The sequence below is a fragment of the Cryptomeria japonica genome, chromosome 9 (genome assembly GCF_030272615.1).
Source record: "Cryptomeria japonica chromosome 9, Sugi_1.0, whole genome shotgun sequence".
In the NCBI taxonomy this organism is placed as follows: Eukaryota; Viridiplantae; Streptophyta; class Pinopsida; order Cupressales; family Cupressaceae; genus Cryptomeria; species Cryptomeria japonica.
This window is the reverse complement of record NC_081413.1, coordinates 489,864,814-489,892,338: the sequence shown is the minus strand read 5'-3', so window position 1 is coordinate 489,892,338 and position 27,525 is coordinate 489,864,814. Positions and strand designations below refer to the sequence as shown.

The window sequence follows — 27,525 nt, the reverse complement described above, 5'->3', positions numbered from 1 at the left end:
GGATTATCTTTTGCAAAGAAAAGAACACAATCACCGAAGAGCAGCGAAATCAGATGCATGCTACTATGTTCCTGATTGAGAAAACAAAAGAGGTGGAGCTTGGATGGGAAACAACTCTTCTCACTGCCTTTGATCAAGTCCTTCACTTGGAAGAAAGGATGAAGAATCTTCCTGAGATTCCCATACCTGAGATTGAGGCGACCACATCCAGATTCATTGAATGTGCTAGAAAGGAGCATAGAAAGGGGAACAAAGTTCTAGATGAGAAGTTGTTATAAAATGATGTGGCAACTTAATTCCTATTGGTCTGTCTCCTCGTTATTTGTGCCAATTCCTATTGGCTATGGATTGATAATTATCTAAATGGGGACTTTTTTGTAACAAACCCTAATTAGGGTTTAGGTGTCAAAATCTCAGCCATCGATCTTCTTTTGATCCAGGCCGTTCATTGTATTTGAGAGTGCTATATAAGCCCTCACTCATTTCATTTTAGAAAGTTAGAAAAAAAAAAGTTAAGAGAGAGAGAGTTAGAATTTTTAGAGTTCAATATTGTCAGCAGCATAGAAACAAGTAGTGAAGAGAGAAAGTTGAACAATTGTTGTTTTATTTGGCTATGAGATCAATGAAATATTGAAGTTATGGTGTTTTATTGCAATCCTTGTGGCTATTTTCATGGTTGTTTATCTTCTTGAATCACTCTTCGTAGAGATAGCATTTAAGTTTTGAGTTTGAAGGACGAATGTTGTGTTTGATCTTTGATAAGACTCATATTCCAAACCACTAGCTCCTTACTGATTGTAAGAACGCCCTGTGTGGTCAACTGGAAACGTTGAGATTGTTTAAAAGTTCAATCATTGTTGGAGGCACTGATATGTATCTTACTGATAATATCTATCCCCTCAGTGATTTGAAAATCATTAAATCCCCTTAGAAGATCGCATCAATTCCAGTAGAGTTGTAACCTCTTGGCAATATTGAAATTGGTAGAGTTCCATCAAGAACAAGCATCACTGAGTCATTCTTAGGATTAATTTAGTCTCGCCTCCTTGAAACCTTTATCTTTTGATCTTTTTGAAACATCTGTTAGCATTAGGAAAATCTTGTTCCCTCATTTGAAAAGTAGTCACATGAACAAGCTTTCTCTGAAAGTACGTAAGGCCCCTTGAAAAACAGTAAACACAACGACCACTGGTGCTTATCCACGAGTAGAGAACCTACATAAAAGAACCTTGAAGTTTCACCGATAGATCCTTCTTTGCGATATCTTCAGCATTCGGTAACTTTACTCAAGAGAGGATAAGATACCTCTAGGTATTTTATTCTGTGTTTGGTCGTGTACAAAATACACATCAACAGGGCCCTTGTCCTATAAAAAATGCCCTTTTTGTATGTGATTATTCCTGATTAATGAGACCTTATTCATCTCGCTTAGCTTTACTGCCACCACCTCACCTCTTTACCTTCAACTGTGAACTTTGATAATTGATTTGCTTCCATGTTTGCCTCCCTCTATACATGATTGATTGTAAAACAATCAAAATATCCAAGAATTGTCAGTATTTTTTCCAATAGGGCTTTGAGTCTCTAGTTGGGTGTTTCATACATCCTCACTTCATTGATAGTGATAGCCGAGTCTCCTTCAATTTCTACCTGTTTGATTCCTTTCTTTTAGCATTCGATCAGCCCTATGTATAAGGCGGTGAATTCAGCTATATAATATATTATTTGTGTCCTCTTGAAGGGTAACAGCAAACTTACCTTTAATGGAAGCATTGCTGTCCCTGATTATATATCTTGCTCCAAAGGGACCAGGATTACCTCTTGAAGCCCCATCAAAGTTCAATTTCATCCATCCTTTCTTAGGCAGTTTCCATGTTATTTGCTCTCTCTTCTTATCTCTTTCCCCCGAGAACATGGGGACTTTAAGTCCAGCCCAATAAATATTTGGCTATCTATACTCAGATATCCACCCCATGAATCCTCCCAAAATAAGCGTGAATTGCCATCATGAACGTCCCGAGATGCATGTTCTGCCACTATAGACTTACATTTTAGGATAAAATACCATATTCTTTATCCTTTGGGGGCGTTGTTGATCCTAATTATTTCCTAGGATGCATTTCCTTCTAAGTATTTGATTTGCATGAGCCTCACCCACCTCGATTGTGGGTCCTTTATCATGCTCCATACAAGTTTCGCTCCCAAAGCTATATTTTGTTTCACTTGATCTTTTAACCCCATACCTCCTAGTGACTTTGGTTTGCAAATTTTATCCCACGCAATGAGAGCTATCTTATTCATCTCCTCCGTCTTTTGCCAAAAGAAATTTCTCATTTTATGTATTAGGGCCTTATTCATTCCTGCTGTTAGAGCCAAATATGAGAGGAGATAAATTGGTAATGCTGATATTACTGCTTGTAGCAGGATTTTGTTGAGTGACCAAAAGTAAGGAAATTCATCAGATTGACTGGATCATATAAAGCTTGTTAAGGAATTCATCCAGATTGTAATACCTATAACCAATCTATAGAAAGCAGTTTTAATGGACTGAATAGTTTAAGACCAGTATCTATTGATATAAAAGGGAATTATTGAATGTGTCGATATTACGAAATCCCAAAACTAAAGGACCTTGTTGTTTGTAATGAATCTTGATGCTTGCTTGCAGGGATATAGAAGTGTTTTTGTTGTAGGAAGAAAAGGCAATTGCATGAAACCAGGAAGCTTAATTAACTCAAAAACTGGATTTTGCAATACAAAACCATGCTTTGCAAAAGCAGATGTGTTGCCTGATTAAGAGCAAGTTCAAATTGAAGACTGATAATAAAAAATAATTATACGTTCTTTACCCAGCTACAAGTAACCACAACAAAAATAGTGGTTGGACTTGCACATATCTAATGTAAGGACTAGATAGAGATACTTTAAAGAGGGCACGACACCTTAGAGCTATTAAGATTACAAAAAATGAATCTCCAAGATGAGGTTATTTTTGGAGTGAATAGGGCTATATCACATCTAGTTTCCCCTTTTGTGATGATCCCGATTTCTAAGTAGTTGGCCCCAATACTACTAATTAAATTTTTAATAAATGAAATTATTAAATATTTAAAAATCGTTTTGGGCCGACCTCTAATAAAAGTTTTTTGAATAAATAAGTCGGCCCTAAGGCCGACCTATTTGCTCTGGCAGTTATTTCTTAACCGACCCAAACTGTATTTATATTGTTTGCTTTAGCTGGAGAGGGAATTGGAGAATTTCAGTTGTTCTGCATTACATGGATGCAAGGGAACTCATACGCAACCCTGAGCTTCTCACCCTGGTAGGACATAGCCCCTGCCATGCACTCACATTAAATTAGTTATTATTTTGCCTATTCTTGCATTAAAATTGATTTGGTTATATCTGACCCGTAATATATCGAGATTGGCACAATTAGGAGCTTATAATTGGTCATGGTACATACAGAGCAGGTTTGAGGGCGATAGAAATCACATCCTTTGCTATTGTTTCCCGACATAGCAAAGCAAGAGAATAGGGATGGATTTGAGTGCGATTTTGGAGTGGAGCAATCTCATTAGGAAAAGTGTGAAGAGTTAGTGCCTACAGCAAAGTGGAGTATCTGCCTATTCACTGCAGAAGCATTTGAAGTCATTAAGGAGTCAGAATGGATCTGTGAGGCACCACTTTTAGGCACAATCAGCTGTTCGCATCCACCAGTGGGCTAACCACCTGTCTGCAGGTTCATCATGAAACTGAGTCTTTAGTAGTTGCTAGAGAATTGGAAATCAAATATATTCTGTGAATGTCATTTTCCAAGATGTATGTTTGAACTAAAGATACAAGAGTGTATCTGCACTGGTTCTGCAAAAAACTATTTTTTCAGGTAATTACGTTGCTTAAGCTGGTAAAAATTCTAGTGTTAAAAAAATATTTAGTAATCTGAACTAGGCAATGATGTATGGGATTGATATGATCGTATTTGAAAATGGTAGTTGAATCTTATTATTATTCCTGAAGATTTGAAAATTTTATTGTGACTGATTAATTTCATGAGTATTTCCATTTGAAGTCTTAAGAAGGATATTTCAGTGGTATTAGAGCAGATTGACCTGTCAACCTCTGAGTTATCATGAGGATAGGGAACAACATTATCAGCTGCGTGAGAAGAAAAAAGGAGCCACCATGGGGATGGAAGAGAAGAAAACCCTCAGGAGTTCATTAAGGAGACTAAAGAGGTAGTGATCGGCATAACATTTACAATGGGAGAGATGGTCCAATTATTAAAAGGTTTGGGCCAGCAGCTGAGCAAAACAAGACCTATAGAAAATAAAGCAGAAGGAAACAGCTATAGTGGCGAAAATACCTCAACCAACACAAAGACTTTTAGGGCTAAGTTTCTGGAAAAAGGAAGCAACAATGAAAGTGGAGGAAGAACAACCTGATTCAGAGGAAGAAGTGTCAATATTTCATGATGCTTACTGTTCCTTAAGCCCTGTTGTACATTTAGATATGACTTTCAGGGATTTTTATGAGATGAAGAAAGCACCAGGACATGGGAGGAAAGGGTATAAAGGAAGGAAGGACATTCAACATCAATTAGGAAAAGTTACCGTCCTAACTTTTGATGGATTTGGTACTTCGTTAGCAAGGGCCTAGTTGCAGAAATTGGACACATACTTCTCATTAAATCCAATGTTTGAAGAAGAGGCTATCAAATTTACCACGCATCTTGAAGGGATAGCTCATGAATGGTGGTATCATGGCATGATAACTCAAGGGCATGATTCGATAACAATTTTGGAAGACTTCAGCCAAATGTTGACTAAGAGATTTGATAGGAAGGAGCCAAAAATTCACTTTAGGGAATTAGCACAGTTGAAGCAAGAGGGTGAGGTGGAGGATTTTGTAGAAAAATTTCAAAGACTTGCAGTAATGGTTCCTAATGTAACTACATAGTTCTATTTGTAGAAGGCTTAGCTAAACCTCTTAAAGGTTTAGTAAAGGCATTTGACCCAAGCACACTGCAAGAAGCCATCACAAGAGCCCTTAATTTGGAGGATTACGTGACTAGGGACAGATTTTACTCCAAGAAGACAGCACCTCCTATTCTGCCCAGGAGATCTTTTCAGAAGGATATACCAAATTCCAAGGCATCACCCTCCAAGTCAAGTCAAATAGAGGTATCCAAGAATGAGCTATTAAGGAAGAAGCTATTCTTCACATGTCGAGCTTTGGCAATCAGGGCATAGGTGTTTGGGTAAGGGGCAAATACATTACATAGAGGTAGTTTTTTGATGATATACAGAAAATGAGGAGGCTGAACCTGAAAAAGAGGTAGAAGAGATGGAGCATGAACACCAAGGAGAAGAGCATTCAAGAGGTACACTTGCAACACTTTTAGGAGCACCACAATATAATGCATTCTAGGTTAGAAAAGTCTTAATGGGACAAAAGGTAACAATTCTTATTGATAGTAGGGCTACTTATAATTACATTGATGAAGAATTGGTGAATAGATTGGGATTAAAAGCATAAGATTTTGAGGGGTTTGATGTTAAAGTTGCTAGTGGGACAATTCTTCTTTGAACTAAGAAAATTCCCCAAATGGAGTTCACAATGGGGGAGTATAAAATGATGGATGATTTCTATATTATCAACATGGATATGGAAGTGGTTCTAGAAGTTCAATGGTTATACTTAATTGATAAATATGAACAGAGTTATCGAACCATAGAGTTCTCATTCCATCACAATGGAAAGAAGATAGTTCTACATAGCCTATCTAATAAGGGAACTATGGAAGTTTAGCCAAGAGGATGGAGCGAGCCTTTTGCAAGGAACAAGTAGCATGGGCAAATGAATGTTTAATTACAGATAGAAGTCCTTCAAAGGATGGGTGATCCTAAAACATAGCAATCCAGTTTATTTTGGACAAGCATGCCAAGGTATTCAAGGATATTCCTCCTGGACTACCACCAAATAGGGATCTTCAGCATATAATTGAGCTTGAGGAAGGAGCAAAATCAGTCATGATCACTCAATATCGTCACCCTAAGGTATATAAAGAAGAGATTGAAAAGGGCATCAAGGATCTATTGGATATGGGCATATCAGGTCTAGCTCTAGCATTTTTGCATCATCCGTAGTGCTGGTCAAGAAGGATGGATCTATGAGGGTCTATATAGATTATAGAGCACTCAACAAAAGGACAATCAAGAATTGTTGCCCCATACCAAGGATTGAAGAATTGATCGATGAGCTTCATGGAGCCGAGTATTTCTCCGAGATTGATTTGCATTCAAGGTACCACCAAATTAACGTAAGTGATGAAAATGTGCACAAAACAACATTTAGATGTCATTATGGCCATTATGAGTTATTGGTCATGCCATTTGGACTAACCAATGCACCAACATCCTTTCAATCATGAATGAACCAAGTATTCATTCTATAATTAAGGAAGTTTGTTTTGGTATTCTTTGATGACATTTTGATTTATAGTAAGATATGGGAAAGTAAATTGAAACATTTAGATGAGATGTTGGGTATACTTGAGCAACATTCTTTTTATGCCAAAGTCTCCAAGTCTGAGTTTGGATTGATTGAAATTTTGTACTTGGGATTCAAAATCAGTGCACAAGCTTTTAGTGTGGATGAGAAAAAGATCAAATCAATCCAAGATTAACCTAGACCAAGGAATTTGACACAGCTAAGAGGATTTGTAGGTCTATGCAGCTAATATAGAAGGTTTGTGAAGGGATTCTCACAACTTGCAGCCCATTTAACAAATTTAACAAAGAAGGGAGCATTCTCATGGACTCCAACAACCCAACAAGCTTTTGACAAACTTAAGGAGGTAATGAGCTCATTCCCAGTTTTGGCAATTCCAGAGTTTTCACTTCCTTTTGTCTAAGAATGTGATGCTTCATGAGAAGGCATAGGAGCTGTCTTGATGCAAATATGAGAGCAAAAAACTCAAGGAGGCTAAACAAAACTTTTCATTTTATGACAAAGAAATGCTGACCATAATGCATGCTTTAGCTAAGTTCCAACAATATTTGGTTTGTGGGAAGTTTGTAGTCAAAATAGATCACAATAGTCTGAAGTTCTTTCTTAACCAAAGGGATTTGAACAATAGGCAGTAAGAATGGGTAAGTAATATTCAAGCCTATGATTTTGACATCAAATATGTAAAGGGGAATAACAATGTGGTTGTCGATGCACTTTCTACGAAGCCTCATTTTCATTCTATAATTGATATATCTGCTCATTGGAAGGTTTTGATAATAGCTGAGTATGTTAAGGGTTCATTTGCTAATGATATTTTGGAAGAGAAAGTACAAGATGACAGGTTCAAAGTAATAAATGAGCTCATCCTTTAAAAAGATCACGTGTATCTCATACCTAGATTTAAGATGAAGGAGAGGATTTTAAGAGCATGTCATGAAACACCACTTGCTGGTCATTTAGGCTTTTACAAGACATACAAACAAGTAAGAAAACATTTTTCATGGAAAGGGCTTCAGAATGATGTGTTGCAACATGTAAGAAAGTGTATGGAGTGCTAAGAAAATAAAGTAGAGCATGTCTTCCCAGCTGGTTTATTGAAGCCCCTACCCATCCTAAATCAAAAATGGGAAAGTATATGAAGGGATTTCATCACAGGGTTGCCAAAGGCTCAAGGACAGGACTGTTTGTCTGTGGTTGTTGATAGGCTTATGAAATATGCACACTTTCATGCCATATCTTCAAAATTTAAGGCTCAAGTGGTAGAGTTGCTTTTAAGGGAAATTTTCAGGCTTCATGGGTTGCCAAAAAACATTGTAAGTGAGAGGACCGACAGGTTTCTCAGTTTATTTTGGCCAGAAATTTTCCATTTGATAGGTAGTGAATCGACAACAAGTGTTGGCTATCATCCACAAACTGATGGACAAACAGAGATCGTGAACAAATGGATAGAAGTTTGTTTAAAGAACTAAGTCATAGGGTAGCAAACAACATGGATCAAGTGGCTGCACCTAGGAGAGTATTGCTACATCACAACTCATCATATGTCTATTGGTATGAATCCCTTTAAAGCAGTCTATGGTTATGATGCTACTTCATTTATGCACTTGATGTTGACTAATAGTAAAGTGCCGAGCGCAAAGGATATGATACAACAAAGTAAGGATATTTTGGAAGCTCTCAGAAAAATTTGCAGCAAACTCAAAATCAACAAAAGTTATATGTTGATAGACATTGAACTGAAAGGGCTTTTGAGGTTTGTGATATGTTGTTTTTGAGGTTGCAGCCCTATAGGCAGTCCTCTATTAAAGGGAGTGAAGCTGAGAAGCTTAAACAACGTTTTTATGGGCCCTATAAGGTGACAAGGAAGGTTTGTGTAGTGGCTTATGAGTTGGAACTTCCATCTGACAACAAAATTCACAATACCTTTCATGTTTCATGCCTCAAGAAGGCTCTTGGACAACAGGTCACTCTCTCACAAGAACTACCTCCACTTGACTATAAAGGCAAATTAATTTTCACTAAGACAATATTGGATGTGAGAGATGTTAATTTTAGTGAACGAGATTAAGTAAACTTAGAATTTTATTTTAAATGCAAACACTTATGAACCGGAACACACAAAAATACCCTAGGAAAACCTCCCTCTTGGGCAGATTCAAATCAAAGTATATGGTGCTGCAAAATATCAATCTTTAGAAGCCGCAAAAATCGATGCCACTTGGAGAAGAAAAATCACTGAAGTATGAAGACACCAATTTGCCCATCAAGCTGCCTAATAGGTTCACTCAATGATCAGATAAGCTCAAAGCAGAATGGAGGCTTAGGTCGCTCCCCAGCTTTGCACACTAATATCCAAGTTCGCTGATTTAGTATGATATATTTGCGTGATGAAAAATGATATGCTTGAAGTATGAAATGAATCTTGTTTATATACAAGATTCATACTCATGTTTTCTCCAAGTCGGCTGGGCAAGATTGCCACCACTTTTCATAATTTCGGAATTTGCTTTTAGCGCCCAAGTTGGGGCCTACATAAATTTACAAGTTGCAATGCGTTCCATTTTGAGTCCAGCCCAATAGACATGTAATCGCTTAAATTATAACAATATGATTAAATTTTAATTGCCACTAGGCAACATTAAAATATAATCCGAACTAGCTATCCATTTCAACACTCCCTCTTAGCTAGGGAGGATTATAACAAGCAACCACATATTGTAATAATACATCATGGACCTCTTCATCTTACATTGCCCGTAGAGGATGAAGGGTGACGTGCAAGAAACCAACAAAACTTTCCATCTTGCATTGCCCATACAGGATGGATCCACCTTGCATTGCCCGCAGAGGGTGGAAGAGATCTTTCACCTCAACCTTCTCCCAAAGAAGGAAATACTATCACCTTACATTGCTCGCAGAGGGTGGAGGATGCAAACTAGATTGCATCACTGAGATTGAGATTCTCAATCAATGTTGTTTTCTCCACAATTCCAAGCTTCTCTCTGAAGTACTCAAACTTCACTCGAACTAGAGGCTTGGTGAGAACATCTGAAACTTGTTCATCAGTGTTGATATATTTCAGCTGGATGGCACGTCTTTGTGCCATATCACGAACATAGTGATAATGAGTTTCCACATGTTTTGACCTGTCATAAAACACAGGATTATTAGACATTTTCATACAACTCTGATTATCACAGTAAATGACAGTGGATTCCCAAGGTTGTCCAAACAACCCAGCAAGAAGCTTGCTAAGCCAAACTGCTTCTCTAGTTGCTACACTTGAAGCAATTTATTCAGCTTTTGCAGTACTCGGTGCAACTGAGGACTGTTTCCTACTAGCCCAAGAGATCATAGCGGAACCCAAGCTGAAGCAAATTCCTGAAGTGCTTTTCTTGTCAGTAACACTTCCAGCCCAATCAGAATCAAAGTAACCTTCGAAATTGATTACTGTGTTGGTTGAATACTTCAATCCATAGCCAACTGTTCCACGCAAGTATCTCAGGATGTCCTTGGCTGCCACCAAGTGAACATGCTTTGGTTGGTTCATGAATTGGCTAAGTGCACTCATTGCATATCAAATATCTAGTCTAGTGTTGACTAGATACATCAAGGATCCAATAAACTGCCTATACTCTGAAGGATCTGCAAAATCAAAGTTAGTTGCAGAAATACTCAACTTCTTCAAGTTAGTTTCTATAGAAGTAGACATAGGTTTACAATCCATCATACCAAATCTTTTCAACATATCAATAGTATATTGTTGATGTGTATTTTGTACACGACCAAACACAGAATAAAATACTTAAAAGGTACATTATCCTCTCTTGAACAAAGTTCCCGACTACTGAAGATCTCGCCGAAGGATCAGTCGAGGCAACTCCAAGGTTCTGTTATGTAGGATCTCTACATGTGGATAAGCTCTCTGTGGTATGATGTGATTTTGCTGGAATCACAAGGGGACTTACACTTGACGACCTAAACGTCTGATTTGCTGGAATCACAGGATTTTACTAGTCTAGATTTTGAAAAAAAAAGGAAAAAGGATGAGGGCGAGGAAAGGATCTAATTCTGACACTAAGAATGTAGGAACAATGAATGACCTTTGATGAAATTCTAACCAAGTCTTGTCTTGACATCCCAGGACCATCTCCACAAGGTTAGTGCGATCTTCAGAGGAAAGTTTTATGATGTTCCGATCATCGCTACAGGCATAGACACCATCAGGCTGATGCATATCAATGAAGAAGTGACAATTGAAGTTAAGCTTAAGCTAAATGATTCCAGTTGACTACACAAGGCAAGTCTGCAATCAACAAACTGCTAGTAGTATGGATATACGAATTTCACCATCAATCAAACACATTTCTTCCACTCATCTAATAACATGAAATCAAATCTGAGAAGTATAGAGAGACCATGCAAATTGTTGAATCGACCCATAGATTTCACCATTTCTTCAATGAATTTTTACAAGTCTTTTACAACAACATCTTGGCAACAATCTTTGTCTTCTCTTTCTATTCTACTTTAACTGCTATTCTATCAACTGACTATTCACCTCCTAGCTATTGACTAACTATTAGCCTTTACAAATGAGGAGCCAAGGCTTATATAGTGCCCACAAAACAATTCAATGGCTAAGATCAATTTGAAATCAATGGCCAAGATTCTACAATGAAACCCTAATTAGGGTGGGTTACAACAAACTTAATTCTGACCAATGAAATAATTGCATTATTTGGACACATGTCTTCTCTGGAATATTCGACCAATGGATAGCCGAGGTAGGTACATCAAAGTTTGTGCCATCTTTAATGAGCCAGGTACATTGAATCTGGACATGCTGAGGTGGACCAATCCGAATGGAGGAGTGATGACTGGGATGCCACCTTGTCAAACACTTGGTTGATGCCAATTTGGTGATGCCTTCCTTCAAATGCTGGACTAGAAGATAGATGGAGAAGGTCGTCCTTAATGATGCTGGACTGGAAGATAGATGGAGAAGGTCGTCCTTAATGATGCTGGACTGGAGGAGATCGTCCTTGTCCTGACTTGATTTTCTTTGATGAGGGTCTGCCAAGTAGTTGATCCTCCGGCTTTGGGGGTCGTCATTTGATGCCTACACAAAAGATTAAAGTTAGTCTTTGAGTATAATATCTTATAGCATAGGATCTAGGACCTTTCAAGGGAACATATTAGACATTAATTTGAAAATGACAAAATAAATTCAAGAATTCTAAATTTTCAAATTAATTATGAATAGAAATTAGAATTTTCAAGACTTAGACTTTAAAAGATTGCTATGAAATCAAAACAAGTCTTTAATAAGAACTTCAAAAGGATTCTTCATACCTTCTCCTTTGAAAGCCTAACTATGAACCTTGAAAAATGAAGAAAGAAGATCAGATTTTGCTGGATAAGGATTGAATTGTGGTCTTCCTTTGGATGAATTACACCTCAATTAGCCTTCAAAAAGCTTCGCCTTCCACTAGCTTCTCAAAATCTGGAAATTTGCCTTCAAACACCTTCCAAAATCTGGAAATTATTCTCCAACTTGCTCAATTTCGCACCTCCAAATATGCTCTTCAAGTTCGCATGAGAGATAATGAAAGAATGATTTGAATATGCTACAATACACCTCCCTTATATAGGGCGCTCACCTTGATTTCCCTCAAGGCCGACTTGGCAAATAGGGAATAAAATAAAATAAAACTCCTCTCAAAAGATGGCCGACTTGTTTGTCAAGGCACAATAATGATTTTAGAGCGCTCAAGCATAATTTTTTAATTTTTTAAATTAATTCCAAAGCTCAAAGGTGGATTTTTTCAATTATTTCAAGGCCTAGAAATTAATTAATTAAAGTGCAAATGCCTTAATTCATGTGAACTTGATTTAGACTCCCCAAATGTCTTGAATTTGGCTAATTTAGTGAAAATTGAGGAATATCAAGGTTTGATCAAGGCTTAATGAAGGCTCTTTGCTTCTTAGGCACTGAAATATCCAAAGTGATGAAGGCCTAAATTATTTCAAGACTTGTTTGAATTCTCATCTAGGCTAGTTTGCTTCATGAATCAAAATCTTCACAACCTAGGTTTGCCATCACAATTTTGCATTTTGCCTTCAACTTATAGCCTAAACAAGGTGAATAATAAATGTTTTCAAGAATTTCGCCCTGGACCCTCTAGAAGGGTCAGGAGCGATTTTTTAAATTAGGTCCTGAATACCTTGTTTATCATTTCCAAAATCTCCCGGAGGGCGAGCTTATGTTTGTTTTGACCTAATCAAAGTCTTGCATTTCAAACTTTTATCATTTCACACGAGGAAATTAGGTAAAAATGTAAATTTCGCCCTGGACCCTTTGGAAGGGTCAGGAATGATTTTTGCTTATTAAGTCAAAATTCACCTTAATTTGATCTTTGACCCCCTCCAAGGCAATCTCCAGGGTTCATTTATCTCCATTACTAGGTTAGCTCATCAAAACTTTGAAGGAAATATTGCATTTTTGGGAATTTCGCTCTGGACCCTTCGGAAGGGTCAGGAGCGAAATTCTCTCCTGAACTCAAAATTCTCATTTTGAGAAGATCTAAATTTCTTCAAGGTATTCCAAATGGCATCTTTTACTGTAGCCCAGGCCTACTTTCACTTGAATTTTGGAGGAAAAGGTGACTTTGATGTTTTTCGCCCTGGACCCTCTGGAAGGGTCAGGAGCGATTTTTCTTGTTTAGGCTTACTCCTTCATCATTTTGTCTTGAATCCACCCCTCAAGGCTAGGCAATGGTCTTCTTCATTCACTCCATCCAAGCTTGGTTTGTTCCTGCAAGGCAAAATAGGGGATTTTGAGATTTTCGCCCTGGACCCTCTGGAAGGGTCAAGAGCGATTTTCCTTCTCTAACCTAGAATCATCAAATTTTGAAACAAACATCTAATCACCAATGGTCTCAAAGGCCTTTTCCACCTTGGTCTAGTCTTGCCTTAGCACAAACTTGAAAGGAACATGTTGGTTTTAGGATTTTCGCCCTGGACCCTCTGGAAGGGTCAAGAGCGATTTTTAGGTTTTAGGGCAATTCCTTCATCCTTTCATCTTCAAATCATTTCCAAGGCATGGAACATCACGCCTCACTCCCATCCAAGTCATGAATAGAAAAATCTTGTTTTAAATTTGCAAGAAAAAGGGAGAATTTGGAAATTTCGCTTTGGACCCTTTGGAAGGGTCAGGAGCGAAATTCTCAATCTTGACCAAAATCCTTCATTTTTCACCTTGAAACCTCTTTGCCAAGTGGGATTTCATCTTTCATTGTGCTAGGAATAGAATTTCATGTCCAAGAAAGGCTAAAAAATGTGTTTATAAGGAATTTCGCTCTGGACCCTTTGGAAGGGTCAGGAGCGAAATTGCCTTTCCTAGCCAGAATCCTTCATTTGTATGACTTCTAAACATGCCTAAGGGCTTGAATATGCTCATTCTTCCTTTCATGATGCCTTAGACTCCTCAATTTGACCAAACAAGGCAAGAAATATCCCTCATAGAGATTTTCACTCTAGACCCTTTGGAAGGGTCAGGAGCGAAAATTAGGTTTTAAGCAAAATCCCTCATTCTTCAAAGTTGAAACTTCTTCAGGAGGCAAAAACAAGCTATTCTTGTTTCATTCATGCCAAAGACTTGACCATCTTCACTGCAGAATAAGAGCATTTGGGAATTTCGCTCTGGACCCTTTGGAAGGGTCAAGAGCGAAATTCACCATTTTGTCCAAAATTCTTCATTTTTACATATTTCCAAATCCACAAAGGTATCAAATAAAGTCCAATCTTCATTCCAAGAGACTTTGCACATCAAAACTTGGCCAAAGTTAGGAAAAAATAAGTTCTAATAAGATTTTCACTCTGGACCCTCTAGAAGGGTCAGGAGCGAAATTTTCATTCCAGGCCAAATTGCTCAATTTTCAAGTTTCAAACCACCTCACAAGGCAAAAACATACCCATTCATCTCCCATCAAGCCAACGCCTAGCCAAAATAAGGAGGAAAACAAGAGTTATAAAGATTTTCGCTCTGGACCCTTTGGAAGGGTCAGGAGCGAAATTCCTAATCTTAGCCAAGATCCTGACTTCATTTTCACATTTCTTCATTCAAACAAGCATTTTTTACCTTCATTCTAGCTTGGGAATGTGTTAGTTCTAGGTTTTGGTCAAAGTAGAATGTCCTATGGAGAATTTCACTCTGGACCCTTTGGAAGGGTGAGGAGTGAAATTCGCTTTGGACCCTTTGGAAGGGTCAGGAGCGAAATTTGACTTTTTGAACTCTCCGTCAGGATCATTTTATGGAATATAACATTTAAGTATAAGTCTTATACTTTAAGTTATATTCCATATATACTTTCAGGATGTTTGAGAGTGGTTTCGGACCTCCAGGAGTTATATTGCAAAATCTAGTTTTTGGAGGATTCTTCAATTTTCCAGACTTAGTCAAATTTCAGGATCAAGACATTCCAGACTTAGCCAAATTTCAGGGCATTTGAAGATCAGGATGACATTCCAAACTTTATCACTCAGCAGCTTGACCTAGCTCGGACCTCCAAGAATGATACTCGCTCACCAAGCAAGACACAATTAACAACAAGAGCAAAACCAGGCCCTAAGGAAGTCTCTCAAGGAAACCCTAATTCTGGGACCCTGCGGACTCACCCTGGCTCAAGCAAAGCCTGCCATTCAATAATCCCCTCGACAGCACTCATCCTCCAAAGGCTAACAGACAAAACCCTAAAAGACCTAGAAAGCAAACCCTAGAAAGCAAAAAAGCAGGGGTCCCCATTTGCAATGGGGCGATGTGTGAATACGTCACAACATATATTTACCTTGACTTAGAATAATTTCATTAGGTCTTTGCCACACTTCTAACCCTATAAAGTAATGCATTAAACCTAGATCCTTCATTTCAAATTCAGTAGCTAATTCTTTCTTACACCTAATGATGAGATTATCTTCACCAGTTAGAAATAAATCATCCACATATAGAACCAGAATTAGCATTTCACCATTAAATACTTTAAAGTAAATGTTAGGATTAGCATCATTCTTATAAAATCCTAAACTAACTAAGTACTTATCAATTCTTTCATACCAAGCTCTAGGAGCTTGCTTGAGGCCATAGAGAGCTTTCTTCGATCTGCACACATGATTTTCTTTATTATGAATCTCATAACCTTCAGGTTGTTCAATATAGACTTCTTCCTCAATAACACCATTAAGGAAGGCAAACTTTACATCCATCTGATGTAATTTCCAACCTTTGGCAGCAGTAATAGCTATAATAGTTCTAATGGATGTATATCTAGCAACAGGAGCAAGTGTTTCTTCATAATCTATGCCTTCCTTTTGAGAAAAACCCCGAGTTACAAATCTAGCTTTATATTTCTCTGTACTACCATCAACAGCATGTTTAATTTTAAACAAACATTTGGAAGAAACAACAAACTTGCCTTTAGGTCTGGGCACAATATCCCAAACATCATTCTTGATGATGGATTGATACTCTTTGTCCATAGCTAACTTCCATGCTTACTAGTTCATAGCTTCTTCTATGTTGGATGGTTCAGTCTTAATGATGTTGCACATCATTGCAACATAGTTGGAGAGCTTCTGAGGTCTCTTACTTTCTCTGAAAGTGCCACTAGGAGCTGCAAACTTTTCTGCATCTTGGATTGTGCTTCTAACCCAAAGTGGTTTTTTCTTGCTAACTGTAATATCTCTAGGTCATCAGTTGGAACCAGAGGCTCAGGAGGATCATCATGCTCAATAGGTTTAGGAGGTTCAATAGATTCCCTCTAAATCTCAGGGTTAGCATCAATATCCATATTTTGATTATCATTGACTTCTTTATCATTGTCAATAAGAGAACCTTTAGATTTCTTGAAAGCAATATTTTCTTCAAACGTGATATCCCTACTTACCTCGATGTACCTTTGACCAGGAATGTAGATGTGAAATGCCTTGGAAGATTCACTATATCCAAGAAGGATACCCTTCTTCCCGGAGGGCTCTAACTTGGTCCTCTTTTCCTTTGGCACATGAACATAGATAGGACTTCCAAAGATCCTTAGGTGGCTGATATCTGGTTTGACTCTAGTGAAAGCTTCTTCGGGAGTTATGTTCTTTAGGACACGATGAGGGCATCTATTTTGAATGTACACTACAGTCTTGGATGCTTCAGCCCATAAGAAGGTCTGCAGGTCCTGATTGTGAATCATAGCTTTGGTAGCTTCAACAATGGCTCTATTCTTTCGTTCAGCTACACCATTTTGCTGAGGATTGTAGGGAACGCAAAACTCCCTCTTAAGTCTTGTTTCTACACAAAAGTCATTGAAGCTACTTGAGGTGTATTCACCTCCATTGTTAGATCTTAACACTTTAATCCTTTTACCAAACATATTTTCAGCTAGATCTTTAAATTCTTTAAACCTACGTAACACTTCATCAAATTCTTTAGATTTTAGAAAGTAAATCCAAGCCTTTCTAGAAAAGTCATCTATAAATGTAACATAGTATAGAAATCCGCTAGGTGAAGGAACAGACATGGGTCCACATAGATCAAAATGAACAAGCGCTAATTTTTCCTTAGCTCTACTTTCACTTTTATGAAATGGACTTTTAGTGTTCTTACCTAATGCACAACCTTTGCAAGCATCATCATGAAATTGATTAAGTTTAGGCATACCTTTAACCATCTTTTCAAGTGAAGGAAGTGCCTGATAGCGAAGATGACCGAGCCTTCTATGCCATAGCTCGCTAGATTCAGGAGCTTCATGGATGTGTGCTCGGATGGGGTTAGTTGAAAGCTTATACAAACTATCATATCTATTTCCAATAACACGAGCAGATTTAATACTAGATTTCTTAGACCATGCAAGTACTTTACCCTCAAAAAATGCTATTTGAGAACCTTTATCTTCTAGAGCAGAAATTGTAGCGTCCTAAAATTGCGACACTTGCAATTTCGACCGCATTTGGGTCTTCACGATGGCGACGCAACACTAAACCTGAATGGAGACCCCGAAACTTGCTCATGACACCAAAAACTGCATTTTTCCAGCACCCTGGCCTGATCCTCCTTGCACCCTACTGTCCCGGGAGGTGGGACCAGAGCGCCCAGCGCCCTGGTCCTTCAGGACCAGGGCACCTAGCGCCCTGGTCCCCCAGGACCATGGCGCCCAGCGCCCTGGTCCCTGGCCCTATTTTGGGCCTGGTCTCCTATGGGACTTCGGGCCTTTTTGTTTGCAAATTGGAAAATAACATTTCCTGGTCGGCCTAAGGTCGGGAAAATCAGTGTTTTAACCCTAATTGGCAAGTATATAAACTACTTTTCCTCTCTCATTTGAGGAAAAGGATGAAAAAAAAGGTGAAAACGATATTCAAACATTCAAGCATTCCTTCAAGCAATTGATCATTCTAAGTCTCCATTCAAGGCTAAGTGTTGCATTCAAGACAAGGATTCAACCATTGAAGAGGAGATCACTTACAACACATTACATGCTACAACATACAACATACAACAAACAACAACATCTATACCTTCGCATATAAGGATACAAACATCCTTACAACAAGGTATTAGTACTTGTTTTACATTACATTTACAGCATTTCTCATTTCTTGGTTAATTCCAAAACCGGGGTTTGACCTAAGGGCAAACCCCTAATCCCTAACCCCCCAATCGTCTTCGCTTTTCTGTGTGTAGGTTGCAGGTACGCGGCTGAAATTGAAGATCTGGAATCCTTGTGCAGAGACGAACAGATCCCCCTTTGTTTCGCGGATTTTTCGGAGGACCGTGTGCACGCCGGGCGCCATCGTCCCGTCAACTTTTGCTCAAATTTCCAGGACAGCGCCATCTCGACATTTTACTGCTAATTCCAGGTCCGCAGCTTCATCCTATATCCCTAACTCAATTTATAAGCGAATCTTTCTCACTTTCTATGCATTCCTAGTTCAATCTTTCCATCTACATTCTTTACAAAAGAGGGTATCCTTGCTATCACAACCCTTGAAACTCATATAGAATCCAATCTTGCATTGCGTGGGATTGGATCTTGTGGGTTTCAACCCCTCTTTTGAATGTAAAGTCCCTCCTAAGTGAAAACCATCAACCCTAGTGACTCTCCCTTCTCCCTCCTCGGAGTTGGGGAGGGGAGAACGACTAGGGTTCGATTTTTCCGCTTTACAGAAATATAGATTAAATTCCTCTTAATTCCAGGGACAAATAAAATATCACTAATATGCAAGGACATGCCAGATTCTAAATTTAAAGAAGGGCTACCAAAACCTCTTACCGAATACTGAGAATCATCACCAATTACCACATGAAGGTTGGACTCTTTCTCCATCAAGTCTGAAAGATGCTCTCGATATCCCAAGATGTGTCTAGATGCACCACTGTTTATCAACCAAGTGTCACTATTGGTTGGAACATTGCTGGACAAGGCGGAAATGAAGAGGTAGTCTTCATTATCCTTTGAGTTTGCAACTTCATTCAGGTTGGCCTCTCCTTGCATGGGCGGGTTTTGACATTCTTTAGCATAATGTCCAAATTTGTCACATCTGAAGCAACGAACACGTGAAAGATCCCTTGGCTTCTTCCTTGAATCATAAGCAGGAGGTCTGAAGTCTCTATCTCTTTTGAAGTTGTTCTTCTTCCAATGGCCTCTCTTTCTTCTAACATGTTGAGATGCAAGCACATGTTAATCTCCTCCATGAGAGCCTTTATGCATTTCTCTGGCAACAAGGCGTGACTCCTCTTGAATGCAATCTGACTGGAGGCGATCGAAGGAAGGGAATTCAGCTCTTCCACTTATGCTTAGAATAAAAGGATCCCAAGAGTCAGGAAGACCATTCAAAGCAATCATGACAATAGCCTTGTCCACAACCTCACTTCCAATGGTGCTGAGTTGGTCCTTCAACTCTGAAATCTTCATGAAGAAGGACATAACTGAATCTCCTTTGCTCATTTTGACTTGAAGAAGTTTCTGCCTCAATGTAAGTGTTCGGCTGATATTGTTGATCTCATTTATCCTTTCCAGATGTTTAAACATCTCTTCGACTGTCTTCAATTTGGAGATGACTGGAACAAGATGATCCTTCACAGAATCAATAAGGAACTTCTTTGCCTTTAGAGCATTCTTCTTGAATTGCTTTAGCTCTTCCGGATCCGAAGGTTCAGTCAGATCCATGTCTTCCACAAACTGTAACAGCTCTAATTCTTCAAGAGCAAGGAGGACACAAACCTTCCATGATGTAAAATTGAGGGCACCTTCAAGTCTGTCCTCTACTTTCAGACCTGTAACCATTTTGAAAAACTGAAATAACAAACTGAAAGTGAAGGGCAACTAATAGTCTGATTAGAAAGAACCTAATGCTGTGATACCATGTTAATTTTAGTGAACTAGATTAAGTAAACTTAGAATTTAATTTGAAATGCAAACACTTATGAACCGGAACACACAAAAATACCCTGGCAAAACCTCCCTTTTGGAGGAAAAACCCAGCATCAAAGATTCAGATCAAATCTTTTATTCATAAGCAGATTACATGAACAATATAGATCAAATTACTTATCTAATTGTAGTATCAATCTAGGGTAGATTCAAATCAAAGTATATGGTGCTGCAGAATATCAATCTTTAGAAGGTGCAGAATATCGACGCCACTTGGAGAAGAAAAATCGCTGAAGTATGAAGACACCAATTTTCCCAGCAAGCTGCCTAATAGGTTCGCTCAATGATCAGATAAGCTCACAGCAGAATGGAGGCTTAGGTCGCTCACCAACTTTGCACACTGATATCCAAGTTCGCTGATTTAGTTTGCATAAGGCATATGATATATTTGCTTGATGAACAATGATATGTTTGAAGTATGAAATAAACAAGATTCATACTCATGTTTTCTCCAAGTCGGCTGGGCAAGATTGTTGCCACTTTTCATAATTTCGGAATTTACTTTTAGCGCCCAATTTGGGGCCTACATAAATTTACAAGTTACAATGCGTTCCATTTTGAGTCCAACCCAATAGACATGTAATTGCTTAAATTATTACAATATGATTAAATTTTAATTGCCACTAGGTAACATTAAAATATAATCCAAACTAGCTATCCATTTCAACAGAGAGAAGAGATTAAGTAACAAAATCATCCCTGAATATATGGTGAAATGGAAAGGACTTCCCCTCAAAGATGCAATATAGGAGGGGGTTGAAATTTTTTAACATCCCAACCTGAAATTGCTGAAGGACAAGTAATTTGGGATGGGAGGATTGTGACGATCCAGATTTCTAGGTAGTCGACCCCAATACTAATAATCAAATTTTTAATAAATGAAATTATTGAATATTTTAAATATTTATAAATAACTCAGCTCTAAGTCCGACTTGTTTGCTTGGGCGATTAATTCTTAACCGACCCAATACATTGTATTTATATTGTTTTCTTTAGCTAGAGAGCGTATCAGAGAATTTTAGTTGTTTTGCATTACACGAATGCAAGGGAACTCAGACACAACCCTAAGCTTCTCACCTTGGTAGGATGTAGCCCCTACCATGCACTCAAATTAAATCAGTTATTAAATTGCCTCGTCTCAGTCGTACTTGCATTAAAATCGATTTGGCTATATCTAACCCATAATACATCCCAGGACCGACGCAATTAGGAGCTTATACTTGGTTGTGAGGGTATAGGCGGGAGCATACATTGCAGGTTTGAGGGCATAACAATCACCTCCTTTGTTATTGTCTCCTGACATAGCAAAGAAGGAGACTAGAGACGGATTTGAATACGATTTAGGAGGGGAGAAACCTCATTAGGAAAAGTGTGAATAGTTAGTGCCTACAATGAAGTGGAGTATTTGTCTGTTCACTGCAGAAATATTTGATGTCATTAAGGAGTCAAAACGGATCTGTGAGGCACCAATTTAAGGTGCAGTTAGTTGATAGCATCCACTAGTGGTCTAGTCATCAATCTACAAGTTCATTATGAAACTGAGTGTTAAAAGTTGCTAAAGAACTGGAAATCGACTATATTTTGTGAATGTCATTTTCCAAGATGTATGTTTGAAATTTGAATTGAAAATACAAGAGTGTATCTATATTGGTCCTACAAAAATATGTTTTCTTTGGTAATTACAATTCTTAAGCTGGTGACAATATCAATGTTAAAAAAATATTCAGTAATCTGAACTGGGTATGGGACTGATATGATTGTATTTGAAGATGGTGTTTGAATCTGATTTTTACTCCTGAAGATTTGCAAATTTCACTATGATTGATTACTTTTCTGAGTATTTCCATTTGAAGTCTTAAAGAAAGATATTTCACCTTTGTAGTGTGAAGAAGGTACATTATCTAACTAATTATTAGTTAGGTCTTATTCACACATGCTCGCATGTTAATTTTACTTAAGAGTATAGGAATATTTCTAGAAGTCACTAGTACACATATGATCTTATCTCTAGTTGTATAGGAGTAAGACTCTTGTCACAATCTTGTCTGGTCCTATATCTCAACCTTGTCTAAATAAGTAAGGCCTCATGTACATTATGTAGATACTATCATTGATCCATTATTGATCATTGTACATTATTGCACCATAATCAAGCAAGCTATCCTTTCTCTCTACTCTCTTGTAGAAGGCTATCTTTGATTTTGTAGATTTGAGGGTGATTTGGGTATGAGATTTCTTTGGGTGTATTTTAAGACAAAAAAAACCCCTCTATTGAGTCCAGAAGATCCAAAAACCTCCATTTTCATATAAAAACTTTATATTTTGACGACAAAAATATTTCAGCCATTTTTGATAAAGATATAGATTTAGCAAGTGAAATTTCATACAACTGCATAGAATCTATATGGTTGTATAGATCTGTACCATACAACTCTAATAGATTATATGCAATTCCAATGGCTTGTAAAGTCAGGATTCTACAACATGTTTGCAAAGAATATTCTCTACAAGCATACAAGTAGGCTTTTTTCATTGTTTTTTAAATATTTGATTTGTGCATTGCATTAATTTTCCCTAGTTCGTATGGTTGATCATGGGGTTCTAGCCCTCAAACACAGTCAACCCCACAAGGGTTAAAAATTTGCAACTGCCCATCGCCTTTGTCAGATGTCGTCATCAATATGCCACCTAAGAGCTTGTATTTATCTCATGTCAATGCTCGTATGAGCAAAAATATAAGTAAATGATTATCAATATATAAGAGAAATAAAATCCTTGATTCCCGGGACTGCAACACAGAAATTAAGTAATTGATTCAGAATTTCCATGGGCACCTTAAATAGAAGCAATCAGAAAATACCAAAAAAAGCATTATTCATATAATGATTTACTTGAGAAATAAACATTGTCTAAGCAAATTTTCCTCTTTTATTTGTCAAAAATAGCAGTTCTGCTCTGGCAAAAGAGCATATTCTACAGTTATGTCCAATGCATCCTCACAATTTTTAAAAAAAGAAAGAAAAGCTAAACTTCTAGGAGGAAGGCAACAAAGGCACTAAAAGACAGAATCATAGCATTATAAAACTAATTAACAAATAATTAAGGTCTTATTGTGCTCATTCATATTCAGCTAGGCTTGACAAAATTGCATAACAGTGCCAAAGAAACACAATCAATCCACCAGTATTGGTGGCAAGGCGCTCTGTTGCATCAACGAACATGGGTTTTTCTAGCAGAGTTGCAATTTTCAGGCTATAAAATCACATTTATTAATGTATAAAAGTGCGAGTTTGTTCTGAACACTTTTTTCTCCTCTAGGTATAGCCCGTCTACATTATTTATTTAGAATTAAAAATTAGGGACAAGGACAGACTGAATCTTACAAGTCTGCATCTATCCTTAACTGAACTTTCTGCCATGAACTTCCCAAACTTCGGATTTTCTGTTCTGACCAGATTCATAACCTCTGCAACAAAACTTTTGGAGCTAATTTCATTTTGTGTTGCTTGAACATTCTTCAGCTTACTTTTTCTTGCCGTGCATAAGGTATTTTGTGTTTTCTGAACTTTAATCAGCTTACTTTTCTTTGCTGAGCAAGGGGACTGTAACCGAGAAACTTTGTGTTCCATTTCAGGTACAAGAGCTGAACCAGCAAGTAGATGTTTCAGTGCATAAAAAAACAAAATAATTTAGCAATGCATGAATTTTCTATTAATATTGTTATAAAGTATACCGGGCTCTGCCAGATTTTTCACCGCTGCAAGATTGCATGCCAGCTCTAGCTCTGTGTCTTTTTCCTCTCTGGCAGTTATAATCCTAGTGGCCTCATTATTCTCCTCCTCAGTATGAATAATTTCGAGACAAGCAAATGATTTCCCCCCATTATTGCAAACCCCCGAAGGAATTTCCAATTTAGCACACTGTTTTTCATAGCCATTGGCTCTAAAAATTTGCACGACAAAATCAGTATGAGTGACATGTCTGAAAACAACAATATCTCCACCATTCAGACAGTTATCAGAAACAAAACTTTCCCACCCATTTCTGAAATTTGCAAGACCATTGTTTACACAAATTTTTGTCGGCCACAAGCGGCCATTTAGTCCGATGAGAAGGGCATCTCTACAGAGCCCATTCTGCATTCTGTCTGCAAACTTCCATGGGATTTCCTGCAACAAATAATTAATTTTCCACTAACGTGGATTCTTTTTCAATACCAGAAACCAAAATTTGTGTACATTGACTTACCAAAAAAGAAGTAAAATCGCCCGTCATAACCTTAAAAAAAGATAACCCATTCGAGTTGAAAAGCGAAGAAGGGTGGCGAGCTACACAGCTAATAGAGCATGTTCTGCATGCATGCCCATCACTCTCCATTCCTGATATTACTCCAAACTAGCAGCTCCAAAATTCGTTCTCTGATAAACGATGGCGAACTCATTTTTCATTTTCCTTACGTCGGTTTTGATGAAGAAAAGTGAAGGAATCATGATGAATGAGAGTGGGATTGGGTTACCGTATCGCATAGAAATCGAGACAATGCCTGTCACGCCATTCAAACTTCCCATCAAACCAATTTCTCGTAATGATTGACAGTAGGATTGGACATTTCTCCTCAAGCGTTTCATTGCGAAAATGGTAGTTTTCATTACGTTTATATTAATATGAGTGTTAGTCAATTCGTACTGTCGTTTCTCATAAAAATGGAGTTTTCATAATGTCCTTTCTTTTAAGAAGATTGAATCAATGATTGATGGTGTCTTTTGTTTGTGACATTCTTTTCTAGATCTGATTCGTCTCATTCTCTTCTAACATTTTAGATGTTCTGTTGAGGGCAGTTGTCATGACTACAAATTTGACCGAAGAAACAATTTTGTGTTCATGCCACAATGTAAACTTTGGAGAAAGTAAATAGTCTAATTAAGGGATAAGTTTTGAAACTCAAACCTATCTCATATAATAATAAGCTTGAAAATGAAATATGAGATTGTATACTGAAATATGAGCTAATTGTAAAGGCAATTTTTTTTTTGTGATTAAGAGTTTAATTGGAATTTTAGTGGACAATTTTCCAATGAGAATTTAGGTGAAGATATGTATTTGTGTGGAAGTTTTGTGAATCATGGTAGTGTAAAGATTGAGAGATAGAGAATTGAAATAGTAATTGTATTTATATTTATTTGTCTATTTCTTACATTACATTTTTTTGAGAAAGTTTTTAACTATTGTTATCTTATAATCACTCTATTTATCTCTTATGTCAATGTCTCTCTATTGATATTATAAATATGTATGTATAAAATTAAGTATGCTGAAGGTTGAGATTCATTACGAAAGTTGAATCATTTTTCACTTCAATGTATGATTCCTCATTTCTTAATGGTTGTGGTTTTAAATGATTTACACGGATATTTGTTTTTTAAGAAAATGACTTGGCATAGTGTGACCTTAGGGATGCTAGCCATATTGTCATGTCAACTACAATATCCAATGTTCAAAGTACGACACTTAGAACGATATGATGATGAGTAGCATGAGCAAGATTTTGTAGTTTGGCTTGGTGTGTTGGACCTTTCTAAAGCCATGGTAGAAATTACATAAGGTTTGACATAAAATTTGGCTACCACAAAAGTGTCTAATCTCTTGCAAAGTGTCTTGTGCCATTGTTGGAGCATGTGTAATGTTTTTTAAATACATATGCACAGTCCTTGTGTTATTGGGGGTGACTACCATAATTTGTTGATTCATTTTCATCATTATTGCAAGTTGTGAGAATAGACATGGTGTATGTGAACCAATATTAGTACATCTTCCCAGATTAGTTGCCCTTCCTTGTGAAAAAATAGTCTTGATTATCTATGGGTATAAAGAATGAAAACTTGACCTCTAGTTATTGCTTGATGAACCATATGGCTTATTATTAAAGTGGACCCTATTTGACAAATTTATACATTGGTATAAAATGATTTTATAAAAATGATTTCTAAAATCTAATCTATTTACCATTGTAGGTTGTGCATAATTTGGTGGTGAAGTATAAAAATTTGAGAACACATAGTTATATGGCACAAACTTCTTTGGAGTTAGCATGACATGTATTGAGCATGGAATCACATCAAGGATCCAGTGTCTCTTACTATGTGCTAAAACAACCACACTTTAAGGATTTGCATTATACATGCACTTGTGACTATGTATGGATGTAAAAGAGTACATTTGAGACCTCCATTGGCACTGCATAAACTATCTCCTCTTCAAAAGGATTTAAATATCACATGAAAGGTAGCACTAGAGAATAACACCCATACCTTGGGTGATGTAGGCATTGAAGAATCCAAATTTATAAGGTTAAAGATGAGTTGTGATTGGAAAAATTAATCATGAAAATTGCTGAAAAAATTAGGCTCTTCATGTTATTTCCATCAATCATGAATTCCATAAGATTCCCTTGCACCCACAATTGTGAATGGAATAGTCACTCTACTTCAATTTTTGGATTACTCACTCATGTGTGTTGACTAGGATGTTGAAATAGGTGTCTATGATTGCATTTAAGGTTTTGACATCATCTACTCTTTTAACCCATAGAAGAAAATCATTTTAAGAATTCAACTTTGTGTTTGAGCAATTGGTGTTTTTGTCTATGTCACACCATTTACCTAGCTTAGGGAATTTTCTCCTTTTTAAAGGTAGTGATTTCTTTGAAATGATGTTTTTTTACCACTTGCTATTCTACTTGCACTCCACCTCAATGGTTTTTTTTATGGTGATGGGATTATTTCATCATCTTTGTTGTAATAATCTTCAATATAAACTAAATAGATGGTTACAGGTCACTGCAATACTTTAATTTATTTTGATCTAACTTGAATGACCCTATCCTTGTATAGAGTTCATGGAAAGCATCAAGGAAAACTTGGAGTGTCTATTCATGTCCTTGTTGTAATTATGGTCATGTAGAAATCACCATAGACATCTTTAGGATAATATTCATCCTTGAAGGCTTATAAGGATTTATCTGTAACAACCCTTACTAACTTTGCCCTTAAATCATTGATTTCTACCCTTGGGAATTTTGTCAAACACTTGTCTTGCAAAGTCTGTACTTGCTGTTATGAGTTTTCTGTTTGTATTGTTTGGGTCTTGTACACTGCAATTAATGTTTTGAATGCCTCTAACCATGAAAGATTGACTAACAATGTCATAGAAATGATATGCCAATTGATTTTGATGCATATAAGTAACTAAAAATAACAACTACAGCTGCTTGACAAATCATCAAACACTTGGCATGCAAACTAGAAATTATGTGGTAGCAGCATAATGAAGTTTTTATTAGTTATTCTCACACCAAATAGTTACAAAGGTATAACATGTAATTTCCAAAACTTATGACAGCAAAATTAGAGAACCTGATATGTAAAATGCTTGCTGCAAATGATGGTCTCCACTCTTCAATGGACTGCCAATTAAACATGTTCCTGCTGTAGCTACGAATAATTTGCCAATTAAATGCCTGATTTCTTAGTACTGT

The 27,525-nt window shown here is 37.3% G+C and overlaps 1 protein-coding gene across 2 annotated transcripts in view; it reads right to left on the bottom strand.

The window, feature by feature from the left end:
- LOC131079698 (B3 domain-containing protein LOC_Os12g40080) overlaps nucleotides 1–24,629 on the bottom strand; it is a 34,110-nt gene extending 9,481 nt beyond the window's left edge. The window contains exons 1-4 of one of the 2 annotated variants that reach the window (XM_058017727.2): nucleotides 24,508–24,629; nucleotides 24,240–24,409; nucleotides 23,725–24,160; nucleotides 23,375–23,634 (exon numbers count right to left, since the gene is read on the bottom strand). In XM_058017727.2, coding sequence (XP_057873710.1) covers nucleotides 23,375–23,634; nucleotides 23,725–24,160; nucleotides 24,240–24,368 — 825 coding nt within the window. In that variant the 5' untranslated portion in view covers nucleotides 24,369–24,409; nucleotides 24,508–24,629. Of the gene's footprint in view, nucleotides 1–23,374; nucleotides 23,635–23,724; nucleotides 24,161–24,239 lie in introns of both variants that reach the window. The other variant, XM_058017725.2, reaches the window with a different exon arrangement.
- Nucleotides 24,630–27,525: the final 2,896 nt, after the last annotated feature.